The sequence below is a fragment of the Callorhinchus milii genome, unplaced genomic scaffold (genome assembly GCF_018977255.1).
Source record: "Callorhinchus milii isolate IMCB2004 unplaced genomic scaffold, IMCB_Cmil_1.0 Scaffold11, whole genome shotgun sequence".
Classification (NCBI taxonomy): Eukaryota; Metazoa; Chordata; class Chondrichthyes; order Chimaeriformes; family Callorhinchidae; genus Callorhinchus; species Callorhinchus milii.
The window spans coordinates 11,854,980-11,875,593 of NW_024704752.1; the positions used below are offsets into that span (position 1 = coordinate 11,854,980).

The following is a 20,614-nucleotide window of genomic DNA, read 5'->3' on the forward strand; positions in this document are numbered from 1 at the left end:
TTGCCAAAGATACAGTTGACTAATTGTGAACCCTTCAGTGAGGATATCACAGATACAACGTGGAGCTGTGATTCCCAGGACTGACCCAAATAAATGAAGAGCTCCCTTTATGGCTCATTGTGACATACCTGCTGCCAATGTTAGTCCTGGAATGCCCCAGGTTCAATTCTCAACCCGTGCTCAGTCAGCTAAGAGACCAATCGAGACAATGATTGGTATCAGGACTCCCAGCTTCATGAGGAGGAAAACCACCAGCCAATCTTCTCATTGCTGATCACTATTCAGTCATTTCTATGTATGTATGTATGTATGTATGTATGTATGTATGTATGTATGTTTGTTTGTATGTCAGGATGAATGGGATTGGGCTTGGTAGTCGCATATGCTCACACATGAAGAAGACACTTATGCAAGGCATCTTCAATGAAGAAGGAGAACTTTGAAGGGGAAGAAAAATAATAGCCAGGTTAATTGAAGTTTCAGAGATTGAATCCCCAAACAATTTGGTTTGTCATTATACTTAAGCCCCTCCTATATCCCATTCCTTCATATTATTTTTGTGGACCAACAGAGCACTTTTTCCAAAACCAATATATCTTTTGAGTAATTATACAACAAGTCCTTATTTTGCAATATGTTGATTCAAAATAGTTATATTGCATCTTCATAATGGAAACTCTCAATTCTGGCTCTGTTAATGCAGAACTTAAAGTCCTGGATCTATTAATGTGAGTGCTCTCAGATGGTGTTTAGAAAGTAATCCTTGAATCTTGGGTTTCATTTGTGAATTGTTGACAATGCTGTTTAGTCAAAATAATTGCACTATTTTCTACCACAATAGGCTGCATAATTAAGAAATTATACACCAGTAGTGCAAACAACAATGGCACATGGAATATAAAATTCAGGCATTAAAAAAAATTGTTTTATGGTTGCCTGTGGAACATTACTGTGCAAATCGGCTGCCATGTTCTCCTACAAATATGCAGTCACTACACTTTACAGTAACAATCTGAAGTACTTTGAGACAACCTCATGACACAAAATGTGCTACTGCAAATGTTGCAACGATCCAAGAATTTTAAAAAAAGTACTATTTAATTTTGATTTTATTACCGAAATGTATGTTGACATTTCAATACAACCTCCCCCCCCTCCCCATGTCTGAAGAGTTCACAGCAATAATTTTCCAATAACTGTATACCATACAGAATGCTACAGCAATCTTAGTAGATGGTGTCAATGCAAACTCTAGTTTACATTTAAATACTTACATAAGTTATCAAATAATAATGCAGTCTGTCATCTTTGGCATAACATTCAATAGCACTAAATACATATTGTGAAGAATACAAATATTCAAACAAAATATATTAAGTTTTTTTTTCTTTTTTGTTTCAAAATATCTTTTGTAAACAAAGGACAAGTCTGAATGCTCTCAAAGACATATACAGTAGAGGCATTGGCCAGCAATTGCACATTATATGAAAAACATCACAATTTAAAAGCTGGGCAAATTCTAACCGCAGAATACAATAAATTCCCTCTATTTTCCAGTTCCCAGTTCTGAAATGGATGAAGAAGTGTGATTCTCTAGTCTAGCCTTTTGTGATCTGTAGTCTGTGCTTTCCGTTGCCCCCTCCCCACCTCCGTTTTCTGTTGGAAAATGTCTGAAATAGTTACTAACTGTACGGCAGAAACCAGCTGCCAATGAACAGCTCAAAAAATGCTTCACTTTGAACTGTGGCCCGCAAAGTGAAATTCTTCCTGGACTGCAACAACATAAGTCTAATGTGCCACTGAGTTAACAGCAGAAGGACTAAATCTTAATCGATTGTGGTAAGGAATGCTAGAAAGTTTCTATAGAGCAGAAAATAAATCCTTGACTGCAGAATTTCCTTACATCCCCCCACCCCTCTCACTGAAAAAGCATTGTACTCTTACCTAAGAAGTATCTTTAAAGTTACTTTTGAAGGTTGATGTATATAGCATCAAGCGACAGTCATCAGTCAAGCAATATGGATTTTTTTTGTATCTCCAAATACCCTCACCTCATCACTGATATTCATCTAAAGATGGCTCAGACTGTTCCAACAATGTATTCTTAAAAGAACCACCTCTCTCCCAATCCCCATTCCTACTGATTGCAATACGTGGAATCTTTGCTAATGTTGATCACAAGGACTGGCTGTGTCAATAAGCTCCGAATGTTCCACTAACAGGAATCTCAGGTCTCCCAAGTCACTCACAAAATACCCATCAGAACCTGCTTTTGTTTTAAAGTGTTTGATGTAAGTGGACTGCACACCTAACGTCTAATATCGAGCAATGTACCAATGGACTTTCGTCTTGACAATACTCTTGTCGAGTGGCATTGCTTGGGACTGTAAAAGTGTTTGGAGTGGAATTGTCCCTTTAAAAACATTTTAACTCTGACAAAATCTTTTAATGTGTTGGAAGAATTCAGTCATTTAAAGGGTCAATGCTGCCTTTCAAGGGGTAGCTAAGAACAGCCTGCACCAAAAGCCTCAGCTGGTTCAACGGGTTCTGCAGGATCAATTTTAGGATGGGGTGGGTGGAGATTTTATTGTAAATTTTATTTTCCAAATAAAACATTGCCTTCCTTTTTGAAAGCGAAGGAATTATGCCATTGTGCTACACTTGCTTGTGCAGTGAGGAAAAGCTTACCCTAAACCCTTCAATCCGTGATACTACCCCTTTAAGAGTTAAAAGAGTATTCGATTAACCCGGCTTCCTTTTCAGATGGTGATTTTCTTAAAAGCAAGAACAGCAGTTTCTGCTCTGTCACAGCTGCGCATTAGAAAGTTGCTTACGCCTTGCCCCGTAACCATGGACGCAAGGGTATTGCAGTCATGGATGGAAATTTCGGGAACTTTTGAATTCAAGATGGAATTTCTGTGCTCTAAATAGAACTTGAGCAATAACTGCGTGGCACACATACAAAAATGAAATGGAAAACAGACATCTGGTCACTGACAAGGAAATGGGACAGAACATCAGGCTGCAAGCAGGAAATTTAGGTTAGATTCTAAAAGAAGACAGTGCTAGAAACAGCAGAGAAATGAAGTACAATTGCACAAAATCAAAAGCTGGAACAAGTTTTTTTTAAAAAAGAAGTAATTTACATGCTATGTACAGCATATATTATGTATAGCACGGTCTAGTGCTATGTATTTATATAATATATATATATATATCTATGTTGCTGTGAAGCTCTCAAGCTTGGCAGTTATGTGAAAAAAATACTGACTCAAAAAGATCGACCTGTCCAACACACAACATAGCTTCACAACACTTCGAATAGATAGGAGTAGCTCTTGAGTGTCTCCTGTCACTCAGCAAAGGCGCACTTTTTTTCCACAAAGACTAGCTCTGCTCTTGTCCTGTGCATACTCTCAAACACAAGTCTTTTATAGCAGCTTATGGACACTCTTGTTTGAATGTTCTTTTCACATCTTGCAATCGGAGGGGAAGGAAGGCAATCCGAATATTGGAGATGTTTATGTTTCATAGAAGTCCACCATCTCTCGTCAAACAGTTTCTAGTTAACCCTTCAGATGAGAATTTCGACCATTTCCGTGTCTGATGATTCAAGGTTTCTAACTGCATTGGGAAGCATTTGGTTTGGCAGCTCTGAGGTATCTACAAGGAGGAGGAGAAAGAAGATTAGCTGGTGTGTTTTATATCTATCTCTTGAACATCATTCAGGAGTCGTTCAAACTGCATAGTTACATTTCTGCCAGAAATGCCTTAAAAAGAATTCAATATCCAGCTTTACAAATCCCGATCTCCTCAACTTGTTGTCAGTAGGAAATAGAGTGTTAATTACCCAAAGAAGTCGCCTTGTGGCTGGCTTCCTGTGAACTGCTTTGGGGAGGAAAGTCTGTGTGTCCATTCTCTGCTACTTTGTCAGTTTGAGTGCTGCCATCTCTGCTTCCATGTTTGGCGTGGGACGTAGGGGGAAGAGAGGCCGAGACAGCAGCTTGATCCACTCTCAGGCCTTTATTCAACAGAGCGCCTGGAAAAGGGGAGACTTTTTAGTACTGAATGCAGCACACAGAAAATACACAGTGCTCACTGATACACTGCACAAACTTGCATAATAAAAAAAAGTCAGATTGTTGCAGATAAAAAACATTTTCCTTAATATATTGCCAATCAAGTTTTCTTTTAAAACATATTATGGTTGTTGGGATGTCTACCTGTAGTGACTTTTGGTGTTTTGTCAGTGATCCTCTCGTTGGTTAGTTGGTTCAAAGAACCTGTCTGAGACACTCGGTTGCAATTCATGCCCGAAGCCACTGTGATGGATGGAACGGACTTGGCTGGCCTGAGTCTGGGCTGCTCCATTTTGGTCTGGTCCCTCTTAGAACGTTGCTGGAGGACTTTAATGATGGCATCTTTCTCCAGGATCTGTGCATGCAACGCCTTAATCCTTTTTTTTAAAACAAAAAACACAAAACTGTGTGAGTTTCTTCACTTTTGAATTTCTAACACTTTGGATTTTGTAATATTGTAACATTAAAATTAAAATAATACAAGTTATTTTGTGTTTGTGCTTTCGTAAAATAAAACCATTGCCAACCCCTCCCTCCTCTCTAGACAGTAATTTGGTTTCCTTTTTTCCTTCTACTGTGATACCTTGTCCAAATCCCATTATTCTTACATGAGCCTCAACAGCTCTTTGGCTGTGGGCCATTGGAACCAAGAACAATTCTGTCCTTCATCCAAGGTTAACACATTTTAAATGTACCTGCTCTCCATTTCTTGGTGGCGATGATTGGCAATCATGATGTCTCCGTTCTCAAAGTAAATGTTTTTCTCAACAGAGCCGTCATTGAAGCTGCTGTTGGGGGAATGCCGTGGGGAATGATTGATTATCGTGGTGTCTCTGTAGAAATGCAAACAAGGAAGATATTAAAATCCAATAAATTGCAGACACTTTTACAACAATGTGTTTGTTTCAAGCTGTGGTCTGGTAATGTTTTAAAACTAGTGCTGTTAGCTCTAAGGAAAGTTCAGAAGAGTTGACAGCAGTGCAAGAGGAGAGCTTCTGTCTCAACTCAATGACCAGTTAAAATTGAATTAAGTGATAGCCCAAATCTCCCCACAGGCCAAAGCATTTAATGGCGGGAGGGAGGAATTAGTTAGCTTGCGGCTTTGTTCCATGAAGCGAATGCATCTTTAACTGGTAAGAAATGTCAAACGACGGCACGTACCTCTGGGCTGCAGCTGTGGCAGCAGCGTCCATCGCAAACTGCCGCATGGTGCTCTCCTCCAGGTACTTCTGTTCCCATTTGGTCATGTCAGCTTCCAAAGCCAAGATCCGCTCTTCCTTTTCTCTGAGCAACTCCATTAAGGCAGGCGCGCTGTATTCCGACGCACCGGGAGTCTGCGGTGTTGCTTGACGCTGGGGAACCAAACAGTAAGATTAAATGTTACGTTTTTTGATCAATAGAAATAACAAAAACAATTCACCCACAGCTACAAATGCACGTGAAAAATCTAACAGCAAAGCATTTGAAGTTGGGGAATAACAAATAAAGGGAGGGAAATAACTGAGGTTTCCAGCTCCTGATCACAACAACACTTGGAAGTGCTTTGGGCATCAAAGATCAGTATTGATGACTCTTAAACAGTCAACACTGTAAATGCACACTTAGGATTGGCCACTTGGCTGAGGCGTCTGAGGGCAGCATAAGTGGGCACTTCCAGGAGCCGATGGGAGGGAAATGAAATGGAAATAAAGGATAACATTGCTGGTACAACAACTCGCATCAGATTAGCAGGAAGAAAAAGATCCACACCTGTTGTGTTCGCAGGGCCTTCAACTCTTGCTCCAGTCGGTTTCTCAGCCGGAGTTCCAGCTGTTCCCGTTTTTCACAGGCCGCCTGTAACTGTGTCAAAGCGTGCTGTAGTTTCTCCACTTTTTCTACGTACGCTCTTTTCTTCCGCAACTGAGAGGAGGAAGAAAACATGGGATTTAGTGCCCTAAATTCCTCACCATCTCTTTCATTTAGGAAGTTTGGCATTAATTCTGAAGGAACTTGTTGGGACACTCACCTCGTCTTCGAGTTTGACGACTTTGGTCTGTGTGCTGTTGAGCGCCTGTTCGAGGGCCTGCGTCCGTCTCCGCTGGTCTTCGTTTGCGCTGCGGAACAAGCAGAGTTCTCTTTGAAGCTTTTCTTTTTCCTTCAGGTGATCTTTGTCTGTGAAAACACAACGTAAACATAACATTTAACCACTTTTCTCCTCCCAGTTCAATTACTGGCTCATCAGTATAGGAGATTTGTTGTAACACAAAACAGTAACCCTCACTCAAGTGTGAGGCAAGAGGGATTCTCGTATTCTCTGTTAAAAAAATAGTTGGGGGTGGGGAACACGCAGTCGATGAATAGAGTATGTGTGTGCGTGCGTGTGTGTATGCATTCGGGGAGGACGGGGGCTAGAGAGGGGAGATATGATAGTGAGATACACACACCAGGAATGTTCTTGTTCCGATGCCTGGTCTGCTTTGAGTTAGCTGGTTCCAGCCGGGCAATGGTAGGAATGCTACACTTTGCCTTGAAATCCCCTGAGCAACGATAGGGAAAATTACCACCGCCCCCACCCAGCCCCAGCTAAGTTTCCCATTCTCAGTCACCAAAACAAGATCTTGCATTTATACAGCTCACTAAATAAGATAACATCTTGGAGTGCTTCACAGGAATAGGGGCAGATACGAATGTGTGACTGTAGGCAGAGGTAAGTAGGTTTTTTGTGACTGCTGGAAAGCTTGCGCGTGCTGAAGCGGATTGAGGAACAAGTTGTGATGCTCTTTCTTTAAAGAAATTTCTACAGGCAGTATTAACTTTTCATTTCTACGTTAAAGGCAATCAGCCAGTGTTATTATGATTATTCACTTGAAACTGTGTGCTACCTCAGAAAAGCTAATATATTATTTGGGTGATTTTCAAGTTTACAACAATTCCATTGTGTCGGGAAAGTGTCAGCTCAGCATTTTGGCATGGCCAATTGTAATATTAGTAACAGCTAGGTTTGCACACAGGACAGTCTTTGCAGAGTGGTCACTGAGAGAAATTATAAAAAACTATTCTGAGAAAACAGGATGCATTCCTGCGGTCTGCAAGAGACGATTAAGGAAACAGCAAAAAAAAACCTTGAAAAACAAGAGGAAAAAGAAGTATATATTCTTCTTTGTCCAGTAGCTTTTGATTATAATTTACATTCTTGTCCAAATCTGTACAAGCATTTGTTGTGTAAAATCAGCAAAATGCATAACCGTTCTAGCAAAATCCCTGCATTAATATGAACACAAAAAGCACATTCCTCGTTTCCATTCTTTGCCCCTAAGGGAATAGTTGAATGGCCTCAACGGGCTCCTAACTTCCTGCTATAAAGTTCTGGCATTTACAAAGAATGTGATTGGAGTGGAGAAGGGTGGGGGTGGGTGAAGAATGTCATGGGACAGAGTACAGTACATCTCCCTTCTGACCTACATATTCAGCAGCAACTACATTCCAGCAAAACTGCCTCCCAGCAAGCAAGAATTAACACTTAAATGAAGAGGAATGGGGACCCCCTTTAAGAAAAATCAAAAACAGGCAGCAGATCAGTGCCAGAAGGGAGCAAAGAGAAACAGAATAAGCACAACAGAGTTCTGCTTTTCAATCCTTTTTCAGGCCTCAAGGCAGAAGCCGAGATAAATGGCACTATGTTTAGTTTCTTTGGTGAATTACGGTATTTTAATGAAGGCTAGCGCTCCCCAAACCCCACCTCTGCACCCCAGGGAGAGCTAATAATTCGCTTAAGGTAAAATTCCTTCTTGCTGCTAAATGCAACGATCTTATAATTGCAGAAATTGCTCCACCGGGGAACAAGAGGAATGTCTTGTCTTGTCCCAGATGTTGAGCTGCTCTACACTGGAATTGGACTGGAATGGACTCAGCTAAAGTAGTCAAAAAGCGTTCTATCACTCTCTACCACTATGGTGACAAGAGAGTCATTTGGGCAAGATTTTGGAAAGTGGATGACCATTACCCAAAGAACTGTACCCAAGGAAAAGGTTTTAAAAAAAAGGCAATGCCTTCTAGAGAGAAGCAAACTGGTGCGAATTTTTGTAATAAAGAAAAAAAGGTTCTTCTACTTCCGTTGTTAGATGGAGGAGGGAGTGGGGGAGAACAGAAAGGACACGCCAACCTGGATTCCAGTGGTTAAGAGAAAATCTACTGCGGCTCAGGTCTTCACTTATCTATGATTGTTGCTCAACAAGTTGGCTTTAGACATATCTAAATCAACATTACAAATGAGGGCACATAGTTCTATTTTACTAAGGCCAACTGAAGTTTATCTCGGAGCAAGTTCCTGTGCTGATACCAACCAGACGGATATTTCATCAGCCGCTACACTGATTTATACAATTGTACTGATGAAAGCAAAGAATACAAACAGCATACTGTATTCCTTCATTTAGGGCAGTTCAACGTCACTGAAAAATTTGATTGCCCCTATAGCCGTTTTAAAAATATATACAGACTTGATGGTACAAATGCTAAGGGTACAAGGTTTACAACATGTCCTGTACAGCTGGATTTCAGTCCCAGTGTTCCTCTCTGTTTTTGCCCGACTGCTGGTATAATTTCTCCTAAATTTCCCTAGATCTGTTGTTCTGTCCCCAAACAGGGAGATTGGAGTTCTGCTTATTCAGCACACAGGGGGTTAAATGGTGAAGATTGCCTGCTTGTCCACATGGAAGGGACAGGTCTCCTGTACAACAGGGAAAGAATGCCTTTGGATCGGGGTGAATGACAAACATTCTCTTCATGGCTGCTGTGTTCTCACTAAGCATGGCGCCCACTCAGCTATGACTGAGCAGAATGGCCCGCTGCGCTTCTTCAATCCACTGCTGTACAACAGAGACACTCATTGAAAACCAAAATACACCTGGAGAAATCTCCAGAGCAAAAACTTTTTTTTATCCAATTGTCTTTCCTCCACTGCTGCTGCTGAACCCGAGGGCAAATGGTTCCATTGGTGCTCGTTGCCTTATGGCACCTCACCTAAGTGGCCATTCTTACCCTAGTTTTGGGAGGAGGGGGTGCACAGCCAAGTCAAATCCTCATCCAATGCCCAAATATTTTCCAACACGATCACTGACTTATAGTAAATGGGAGATTCCTGCCAGATGTTTTTTAGAATGTAGCAAGAGTATGAAGAATTTTATTGTTTAGATTTCTTTTTATAAAGCAAAATAATTTATTGGCATTCCGGTCGAGGTGTGGGAAAATGGTTCAGATCAGCATGTATATATAATGGTGGCAGGCACTCAACAGTTCAGAGGCAGGATGAACAGTGAGTTCAGTATTTGGCAGCAGGGGCTCACATGGGATATTTTAGTATCACTTTCTATAGAAGTGTCCAGCCAACCACCCAGAATTTCAGCCTCGAACTATTTAATTGCTTTCTCACTATTATCCCAAAATACCAAACATTTTAGTCAAAGCAGCGGTTGGCACAGGAATCCGCTTTTAATTTTTTTATGAAAAAAAAGGTTTGTACTCGCAGAACTTCAAGAGTAATTTCTCAGAACTTTCCAACTCTCCTTTGGGAACCTTGAGAGTAGTTGTGAGGCCTCTCAGTGGAATGGAATGCATCTGCCCTATAGCAGTTACATCTCAGTCCATTTATTTTCTTCTGTTCTAGCAGATTTATTAAATAGGCAAAAAAAAAACTTTCTCTGCTTTTCTAAACGTTTTTCCTCCTCCAATGAAGGCGCTGACTCATGCAACCGCATGTTCCACAGGTTCTCGTCTTGGTATAGTTTGGAGGAGTGGTATTCTTAATCCAGACAGTGAGTGTCGGAAAGTTATTTAATAATGTCATTGACCACACCATCTTCATAGAATCCTGCCCTCATCCAACATCCACTAACGCATGCTTTCCAATAGTGGTGGTGGGAAATCACAGGACACAGATGACCCCGGATCTCTCTCTCTTCCCTAGGCCAGTGATCCTGAGACCAATATAGCATCTCATAGCTAACTCGGCACAGACTGGGTTCTAAACCTGGACCTCTTGAGCCTACATGCCTCAGCAGCAACTTCCCCAGCCAACTTATCAGACAAGTCTAATTACTTTCTTTCACAGCTTACTTCAGATACAAAGCAGCCCTCGGTATTAAACTGAGCTGCCCTCCTTGCTAACACAGCAGCTCAAAACACATCTGAAGTATATGTCTATATAACTTTAAGCATTAATCTTCTGAAAAACACAATCATAGTGTGCAAGCATGCAGTGTAAAGTTATGTGTTTACTTTGATACAGAAGCTTTTGATGTTACCTACTATTTTACTGTTGGACTATGCTTTTCTCAATAAAATGTATTCAGGACTAATCATCTAAAATGTAAGCACCATTCCTCTTCAGATTATAAGAGATTAAACAAATAAACAGTCTAGTTAATCAGTCACCAATCCACTGCGGGGCAGAAAATATGCATTTCCTGACTGCAATTGAAAAAGAATTCAGCATAGATAAGTAGGGCAGTGCAGGAATTTTAACACAGAATCTGGTGAGCAGAACACAGTTGCAGATTAAAGGCTTTTTTTAAAAAAATACAAGTCTCTTTGCTGCTATTTATCTTGGAATCTGCCACCACTTACGAACTCTGCACCACAACGAATTCATAGAACAGAAAGCACTGTAATATCGCAAGCCACCCAGTGAGCATGCCCAATAACTGCTTCCCTCCTGACCTTTCCTCAAGGGCACATGAGAAACAGCAGGAACAAACACGTCTGCTGAGATATGGTATCTGCGAACGGTACACCAATTACACCGAACAAAACCTGGCTTTTCATTAACTCTCACTGCTTTATTTAAGAGCAAATTACTGGCTTCAAAGCTTAGGCAGGGGGAGGGCTGCTCAGTAAACAGAGCAGCTAGAATTACCTGAGGCATGCAAGGAATTCAGGCTGCTTTTATTATTGCAGGGAATAATTGTTCAAGTGCCAAGACCAGCACCCAAGGGGAATGTGCAGCCATTACTCTCTCTCTCATTCTTCCTTTAAGGTTTTCAGTGTCCTTTGTATAACTCAATAACTCAAGGTTGGGGGGTGGTTAGGGGAGAAAATGCATAGTTTACCTGTGCTAAACCAAGCAGCAACTAGTGCAGTCTGTTTTCCAAAGGTGTGAGTAAGGAACTCAATCTTGCTTTATCTCAGACTGTGAGTTATTTAAAATTTAAAAAGATCAGATTTATATTGAATCCTCCTTGGTAATGTACTGCACCTCGCGTATATTGTAACGTGTTTATAATTTTTTAAATGTAAAATGCAATATTAAAATAATTCCACCAGAATTAGGATCTGCAAAAGATCTGGTTTTCTGGCTAAGCAAATAAAATGGGACTTACTTTGATGTATCAACTTGCTGAGTGTGTTCTGTTCATTTTGTGAGACTTCACATTCTCGGTTGGCTAACATTTTGTTAGCAGATTCCAGCTTTTCTGCAAAAAAATGAAACAATAAAATGTGAACTAACAAGTTCCAAATGAAAAATGTGGCAAAGATATTACAACTGCTCCAATAGCTAAGTTGTTAGAACACATGTTAGTAGTGAAACACAGCAAACCAGATTTGGAATGAATGTTATTGGTTTAATCTGAGGACTGTGCTGTGTTAGATGACCTTAGCTAAGGGACAGTAAGGGCGCAAGAATTGGCCTCAATGTCCTTAGGCTAAGAAGGGTTTCCTGATCACTATCATGCTGGTTGGGCTTTGGGACAGAGTTGGGTTCAGCTGCAATCCCCTCAGTCAAATTGTCTCATGATATTCATTGTGTGAGTTCAGACATAACTAATGCCATTTTTGGTGAGGTACAAGAAGACACTAAGCACTTGTGCAATAGAAGCACAGCATAAATTAGCAACTTCAAGAGAGAAGGAAAAACAAACAAAATGAAAAACCTGTCAATCAGAAATTCAAAGGGCAAGAAATCTGTTGCATTTTTATGAACACTTCTTAAATGTAATAAATTGTTTGAAATTTATGATGCTTTCCCCTTTTGTTCCTTTACATTTGCTGTGGATTGGTGAATTGCAGAGGTGACAATAGCTATGGCTCTAATTGGGACATTGAGCAGAGTAAACATGTAATCAGACTGAAGTAGTGTTAAGTTATCAGCGGCTGATACAATGGAAGACGCTTTGAGACTTTCAACCCTTAGGTCACTTATCACATGCTGCTTAAGTGGAATTAATTCCCTTTATGGGTCGACTCTCCTGACAATGTTTTAAATTGCCAGTTTGTGGTCCATTGTAATCTGCATTTGATTAAATGATTTTGAAAAAAAATGTCATGACCATTATCTATGTTAACATGTCAGGGCTAAACCACTGTAAATACCTGCCACTGGTTGTCAATTGTTATTGTTGCTGGTACATTGCTGTCCTTACCTCTTAAATCACGGTTAAAATCGTGCAGCCTTCGGATTTCTCCCTCCATTTTGTTCCTCATTGCTTTTTCCAGAGTCTCTCGTTTGGATGATGCCTTCATGAGGTTATCATACGCTTCAGAAATCCTCTGGATTTCTCTTTCCAACTGCAGAGAAAACAAAGTCTGTTTATTAAAATGAAGGCAATGAGATAGGGTAGAGGGATGTGCATGACTAGCCACCACCTCTTTAAGACATGGTTGCTCGCTCAGGCTCACTACATATTGGTACTGGCAACTTTACCTGAGCCCAAACCCCTCACTGTACACAGTACCAATATTTCCCAGAAAGGGCTTTATTTAGAGCTTGAGGTTCATGAAAGCAAATTCATACGACACTATGTATTTATGGAGAACAATTATTCAATTGATATTTGCAATGCATTAGCCAGTCAGCGAAAGACTGAACAGCCCTACTATTTGCAATAGAGAAACTGCATAACAAAGAGCTGCAGGTGAGGGGCTTTGATCTGTGTGACATAGTATTTGTTAATTTCCAAAAAGACCTTTAAGGCTTGTGCTTCAAACGTCTGGCTAAATAGGGTATTGAATAATACTGAACCTGATCAATATAAGCGAGCATCAGCTGGAAGTGTATCGACACTAATATTTTCTATTTCTATGTTGGTAAATAAGTATTTGGTTATCTATATTTTTTATATGGTTACATTTCTGCTGAAGGGATTTAGACCTCTTACTGGGAACAGATGCCCTCTGGTACCTTGCAGCTGACTGGGAGAGGAAAGTGAAAGGATGCCTTTGATATATAAAAAACAACTGCGCTGGTCACATTCATTGCTCGGCCATTACAGCTGCGGTAAGCAATGCTGCTGGGCAGACAACACAAGTTTGAATTTGTTGTGGCCACCTGCCAATGTTCTGGTCTCAGCAATCCACTCATATCAGACACTAGAAAGTCAAGTAGCAACAACAACAACTTGCATTTATATAGTGCCCTTCACTCAGGGGAATGACCTGGAACACTTACCTGATGGAAGGGCACAGTTGATTTTATCTCTATCATATACACCTGTAATATATACTGTTCAATAGATATAAAGTTGTAATGACTCATTGCTCAAATATGGCTCCACTTACACCCAGGACCTATCAAGTAAAAACAGTAGACCATACAGTGATTGAACAATTGGATTGGACTTAAACCCACCAAGGTATGAAGACATTGTCAATTATAAACTAGCTTCTGAAGGCTCTGCATGACTTCTGTTCCCCGTGTTTCCTACTCACTATTTCACTGTGGATTCCAAGCTGAAAGCTGGCTGTGTTCAGAAAAGGAAAGGTTCCTCCCTTATGATCACATACATTCCATTATGATTCCAAAGCTGGTATGTGGATTGGCAAACATGTTATCTCTTTCTCTTGAGTTTTTTTAAAATTCCACTTCTAAAGTAGCTCAGAATACCTTTCTTAGAAAGCTTACAATTAGAAATGGGAACTGAAAATCTCACATGAAATAAAAAGGATTTCATTACTCATTACCCAATGAAAAGACAACCTGAAACTAAAATCCCTTGATTAAAATTATTTACTGTACTGATTATATGCCCTTGGTATTTACACCAATGAAGCAAGGAGAGGGCATGGCCAGATATTACGTATTACATCAGTACTTTCAAAAGCATGAGAAAAATTCCTTCTATTGGGTGGCGTTAAGTCGTTGACATTTAATTAACAGATTAAGGGCAGGTCACAAAGTGACAAAACTCATCTACAACAGTTAAAAACTTCATGGCATCCAAAGAATGAAAATCACGTTGAGGTGTGTAGGATGATGAATTGGTTGGTGTATTTGCATCTCCTCACAAAGTATAAATGTTCTAGTTAGTGCATCTTGATGCAACCTTGCAATCCATAAGAGATCTTTGAAGCAGAACCATACATCTAGCCACCTTTGACAACATAATTGAGAAGGAAGGGGCTTGGTGGAAACCTTTCCAGTTCATTTGAAACTGCAGAATGCCGGCCTAACCCAAAAGGAAAGTCAAGTGAGTAAATTATAGAAAATGGAATTCATCCCCACAGGATACCCTGATGCCAATTACATTTCCTGACATGTTTAGTTCTCCCAAATTTCCTCCACTCTGCAATTTGGCCTGAATGTAGATTTGTCCAAGTATTCCACATACACCGAATCCTAAAGTTACAACTATATTAATTGTCATCCTTTCTAGATAACAAAAACACTTCTCACCTTCTGAATCTTTGCTGACTTTTCCGTGTGGCCATCAAGTTCCTTCCTCAGATTTTCATTCTCTTTCAGAAGCATCTCCACCATCTGCTGGGCACGATTTATGAGTGCCACATGATCAACGTGCATAATCTGGGCATCGCCTTCAGCCGCCATTACTGCCTCCGCTCCCAAAGTGTTGGTGGGGGACATGAAGCCGTTCTGCTGCATAGAATGCAGAGCCTGAATCCGAGTTGCCCTGAGCAAAGCAATGACAAACACTGTTAAACACATAACAAGACTAGATGTCATGACAGGTTTAAGATGTGTGGGATATTGAGTTTCATCAAGCATGCTGCTTGAGAGTCTGTTCCTGTAGATTATTAATGTAATATTATACAAGGAGCTAAAACTTAAATTAAAGCACAAATATTTTCCCATTTTTCTCCCCATCTCATCTGAAGGCACTGGCTCATAACTGAGTGGTGATCCATTGGACACGATGTGCAAACAGATTAATTTGTTTGAACCTGGTGTTATGGATGCCTAATATCAGGTATTCTTTGGGAGTTTTGTGTGGTTGTTTGAGCAACTAAAGCTGCATACAATTTTGCCAATATCTAAACTGCAAAAATTCCACTGTATCCCACTGAACGTTAGTCAGAATATTCAATACGAATATGCTCCCAATTAAGTTCCCCGCAAATTACTTTGTTTAACAATTATGCTTTTGAGCTTCCCTAATGCCAGTGTAGAACTGAAACATAAAAGGGCTGTGCTTTGATGCTTTGCTTGAAGTTGATCAGGAGAATAAACAATGACAAATAAGAGGAAATACTTTGTGCTACATTCCTCAAAAATCCTTTGTTTTAAAAAAGGATACCATTCTGTTCCAATTTTGTTTTTGCTTCTTGAAAATGACTTAAGAGATAATTGAACTATAACAGAAAAGCCAGGAAGGAACTTGAACATTGCTTAAATGAAAGCTGAAACAAATGAAACGTCTGGACAATGGGGATAGAGTAGTGGTCACAACACACAATGTAGGTCAATTAAAACCACCCATTTGTTCTGCACAGGAAAACCTGATATTTCCTTTGTGAGGTTATCTCATCCTGACACGAGGTGCAGGAGGCTAGTTCCATACTACAGTATTTTGCATTTCTGAGTACACCCAAACAAGCCATTAAGGACCAAAACAAAGACTGGCATGGCAGGAAGGGCTTAGCTAAAGGAAAATCACAAGCTGATACTTAAATTTTTGTCACGCCTGCGCTATCCAATTAATTAAATGGGTCACTTGGTGGTTAAGCTGCAAATGTGACAGGGTCAGGATTCCTGCCTCTCCTATCCTTGCTGTACTACAGTTAACAATGAGAAGCATTCCTACGAGTAATAAAATTATCCTTTGCCTGTCTCAATTCCAGTAATGTATTTGGAAACAAGACAGAAGTGAGTTTGAATGAATAAATACATTTAGAATTATTATTCTAATGACCAAGAATGTCTAGATTACGTCTTCCTGAATGTAATAACCTCATCAAGAATTTCCAAACATATCTTTCTGGAAAGGTTAAATGTATTTGCCAATAATTTTGAACACTACTTTTTCTTCTTATACTGGAGCTTTCTGACTTATCCATTTATTTTTAATTTACAAAAATTCTAAATATAATCATTCTAATTTTATTTATTCACTCAAACCCATTGCCCAAAGTGTCAAGACATCTGTGGAACTATATGTCAGCATGAGCCAGAGCCTTCAGGAGGGACGGAGGATGAAAAAAAATCAATATAAGCATTCTGAAATAATGTCAATTATAAAAATACAGTACTAACAATAAGTTTGAGACACAGCTTGTTCAACAAATGCTCCTTAGATATCCACAAAGTTTAATAATAACAATACTTGAATTTAGGTTATGAATCTGTCTCACCTTAAGGCAATAGCTCTACTTAACAATCAGCTCAGTATTATGTCACTGTTGAATAGAAAAAGTGACCTTAACTCTATTTTTAATGTCTCTTTGTGGCAGAAAGAGTTGAGGAATCTTAAGCAATAGGATTGTACAGTATATTTACCTGGCTGTTTGAGGCTGGCTGCAGTAACTGCTCTCTTGCATGTTCTGCTGGCACTGAATATATGGAATCACTGATTCATTGTAAAAGGAGCCATGCTGCTGGGAGTGGCTGAGCATAGGAGCTGCTGATGTGATCCGGAAAGGGTACTCTGGAGGAGGGCCTCGAGGGTCTGTGGACTGGAAAGGTGCCTGGCATCCAGCAAGCACTGGGTACTTGTGATGATGTTTGGACAGTTGAGGAAAGCTCTGCGAAGAGCTCATGGTCATCTGAGCTTTGGCCCCATTCCTTTCCAGAGAGAGCTGCATGAGTCTCTCACTGAGAGACCGCACATGTCCATGTTTCAATTCCTTGAGTGCTTCATCGTGATGGCTGTGGGGTGGGTAATCAACGTGGGCCACGGATGTGCCTTCGGGGTAGGCTTTCTGGTTTGTTCCAGCAACCACGCAATAGCCTGTGCCTCCAGCCTGCTGGTTCCTTTGCACAGCTAGAAACTGAGAGTGAGCCTTCGCCTCTTCGTAGGTAGGAAGCTCTTCCCCATTGAGCTGAAGCTGGTGCATGCGATGGAGCAAGTGTTCGGAGTGAGCGTGGTCGCCCTGGTGCTCTTGGCCCTGGGGCTCCTGGCGTGTGGAATGCTGCACCATCTGACACTCCTCCTGGGTGAGGCTTTCCAAAGAGGACCGTGGGCTGCCATTCCCTCCCCGCAGTGCCTGCTGCTGGATAGCCAGCAGGGTCCGGTTATCTGTAAGGTTCCCATATCGCAGCTGCTCCTGAATCAGCCTGTGGAGGACCGTACCCGAGGAGTCTTCTGCTGTTCTCATCCTTCCTGACTCAAGTTTGCTATCAAAGAACAATATACGACAGAACCTAGAACACAAAAAAGGAGAGTAACTTAACTACGCAACAGACACACCATGCAGTGCAGCTTAAAAGGTCATTCCACATTTTGAGCTGTCTTACATTTAAGCATTGGGTTTCCTCAATGTGAATAACTTGTAATACTGCAAATAACAACAGTGATGGGAGTAAAATAACCGTCAAGGGGCTGGAAGGTGATGGCAGTGGAGTGGTTTACTCTGCACATCTTCACGTTAACAGTAACCCTCCAATCTGTGCGGGCAGAGCAGGGCAAGGCGGCCAAACCCCATATCCCATTAAGTCTTTGTAGAAGTCCACAAACTCCTTCCAAGAAAATCAAACAGGATACAATTCAGGAGAAATCCTGTCACACTGCTGTCTTGGGTCTACTCCAATGCTGCACACTCTTACCTCCCTGGGAGCTGTTTCCTTGGAAACAGCACGTCAGGCCGAAATAACGTTGAAACAGTCATCAAGTCTCTGGGTACTTGTTTTTCATCGGTGGATAATGGCATGAACTTGAGGAATTTTAAGCATTAAATTGCAAGCATAAAATTACTGGGTCGTGAAGGAGGGACTCTGGGAATTTGGCTGGTTGCGCAGAGGTAATGAGAGACTGAATAAACTTTAGCATGAAAATCCAGAGGAATTTCTGTGGGGTGGGTGGAGAAGGGGGCAGAAAAGTACAGACTTCTTTTTTCCCCCCCAAACAAGAGTGCGCGGAATTTTTCTAGCACTTTAAAATCACCTCCATATTATTGTTTTCCTTTGTTGCAAAGTCGCTTGTTAACAACATTTGTGTGGCAAAGTTGGCATCAGTGAAAAGGGTTGCAAGTTTGTAGTCTGCGAGGGATACAAAATGCCTAATTATTTCGAAAGTTTTTGTTCGCTTTTAAATTATTGGGTCAACTCTAAAGCAACTGCAACTTGTGTTTTTATGGATACACAAAACCAGGAGAGTAAACAATTCGTTTTTATTGGGGAGAATTATTTCAAAAAAGCGTCGTCACAAGAAGGAAGGCAGCTTTTTCAAATACAAATTTGAAAAAATTTGAAATCCTGCCTTCAAATGAAGAAAGAATAAATCACCCGGGAAAACATTTTGCAGAGATGGGATTCTTGGGGAGTAAAAGCATCCGAATTACATTCTTTCGGTCCGTTTTTATTTATATGCTTCTTTCAGATCTTATCCAGTTCACTGTCAAGATTTCGACACCAACCTATTTTTTTGCTCTCAAATTTTGTGGCAGAGAAATAAAGGCAACACGTTTTTCGACACTAACATGATCAGTGCTTACTGTTTGCAAACTAACTAACTAACTCATTTAGGTCGGAGGAAACATCCCACCAAAAAAAATACACACACACACACATACTGGTTGATAATAATAATAATAATAATAATAATCCTTGCATTTGATAAAAGCAAATACAAACAGTGTCAGTAAAAGGTGTGAGGGTGGGGGGGAAATCCTTCTCACTTCAGTCAGGTGAGGTTATCCCCTGAATAAATGCACTGCTAAAAACACAACAGACGTGTAAAAAAGGGATTGCATTCCTGAAGATTTCCCACCCCCCCAAAATGACTCATTCACCTATATGAGGCATTTTGGGGGCAAAACATGCATTCCACAACTTGGAAAACACCAGCATTGCACAACTGCACGTCCCTCTGAACCTGGACAATCCCCAACTTACATAAAAAGTCCAAAAATAACACATTTTTTTTTAACGCCTACAAATCAAGTCTCAAGAAACCGTGAGAGAGAAAAAAAAGGTTCTAAAGATTAAAGCAAATCGAATCAAACTGAACATTTTTTTTCTCTCCTCTCTCTCTCTCTCTCATCACACGTGAAGATTCTTGAGATGATTCTGTGCTTTGAGTCGACTTTATGGAGAGAGAGAGAGAGAGAGCAATTGCACTCAGTGTGGAACCATCAATCAGCTGATTTGGTGCTTTTGCAAAATATTTTATAGATAAATAATATTTTGTTATGGCTTAATACTCTTTACCGACACACTGAATAGTTTCTGCATTCGCTTTTGTGTCTGTACATTCTTGTGAAGTGACATCATTCACCAGCACAGCAGGAAGAAGAAGGAGAAGAAGAAGAAAAGAAAATACAATCCACTCCACAAACTTTTCCAAGAGAGAAAAAAAAATCACAGTTGGAACCCCCCCCCCACAAAGAAAACAGTGGGTAGGGGGGTGGGGGGGGGAAGAAGAGAAAAAAAGAAGTTTTACTACAAATACAAATGGTGCAAACACCAGGATTTTATTCCGCAGAGGTTTATTTCCCTTTACTGTGCAACACAGCAAATAAAAAAAAGTTGGGTCAAAAAAAACTCTCTCTCTCTCTCTCTCTCTCTCTCTGTTTAAACACATCTGGAAAAAGTTTTTTTTCCCCCCCACAAAAAAAGTTGTGACCGATCAGAATAACACAACCTGTTACTTTTCGTCCCAAAGGTGGGAAACTGGTGAAACTTGGGGACAAGAGAGAGAGAGAGAGAGAGAGAGACAGAGAGAGAGACAGAGAGAGAATAAAAGAAATCGCTTTAAACCATAAAAAAAGAAGAAACTCACCCCAATTTGACACTTTCACATCAAGACGAAGTGATGGGTTGTCTCTGGAAAATCAACCAAGTCGTAGTTACTGAATATTTTTTTTTGGGGGGGGGTGGGGGGTTAATTTCTAATATATATATATAGATATATATATTTTGGGAAAAATAATAAAAATGTCTATGTGAACTTTTTTCTTCTTCTTTTCTTCCTTGAGGAGCTTTTATTTTGGGTGGTGGTGGTGTTGGGGGGGTTGTTGGGTGGTGTTGGGGGGTGTTGGGGATGCTCTGCACTGCGCGTTTGTTGTTACTCTGGTGGCTGTCTGGTGAGGAATGGTTTTGGGGCTGATCGTGGAAGCAGAACAACACACACACACACACACACACACACACACACCAGAGCGACTGGAATGCC

General features: G+C 40.5%; 1 protein-coding gene across 1 annotated transcript; it reads right to left on the bottom strand.

Moving 5' to 3' along the window:
• Positions 1-3,250: 3,250 nt before the first annotated feature.
• On the bottom strand, positions 3,251-20,311 carry amotl2a (angiomotin like 2a). Its single transcript, XM_042339174.1, has 12 exons — positions 20,222-20,311; positions 16,783-17,646; positions 14,725-14,959; positions 12,476-12,620; positions 11,435-11,527; positions 6,085-6,230; positions 5,829-5,978; positions 5,241-5,431; positions 4,775-4,912; positions 4,224-4,456; positions 3,851-4,039; positions 3,251-3,663 (listed from the first exon to the last, which is right to left on the bottom strand). Exons 2-12 carry the CDS (start codon positions 17,598-17,600, stop codon positions 3,575-3,577), a joined length of 2,427 nt encoding a protein of 808 aa, XP_042195108.1. The 5' UTR covers positions 17,601-17,646; positions 20,222-20,311; the 3' UTR covers positions 3,251-3,574.
• Between the last annotated feature and the right edge of the window lie 303 nt (positions 20,312-20,614).

Excerpts from the sequence above, each read along its gene's own strand:
- amotl2a (XM_042339174.1), bottom strand. The coding sequence starts at position 17,600 with ATGAGAACAGCAGAAGACTCCTCGGGTACGGTCCTCCACAGGCTGATT. Across the intron at positions 14,960-16,782 it reads AGCCAGCCTCAAACAGCCAG|GGCAACTCGGATTCAGGCTC; the intron begins GTAAATATACTG and ends TGCTTTGCTCAG. Across the intron at positions 5,979-6,084 it reads TCGTCAAACTCGAAGACGAG|TTGCGGAAGAAAAGAGCGTA; the intron begins GTGAGTGTCCCA and ends TCCTCCTCTCAG.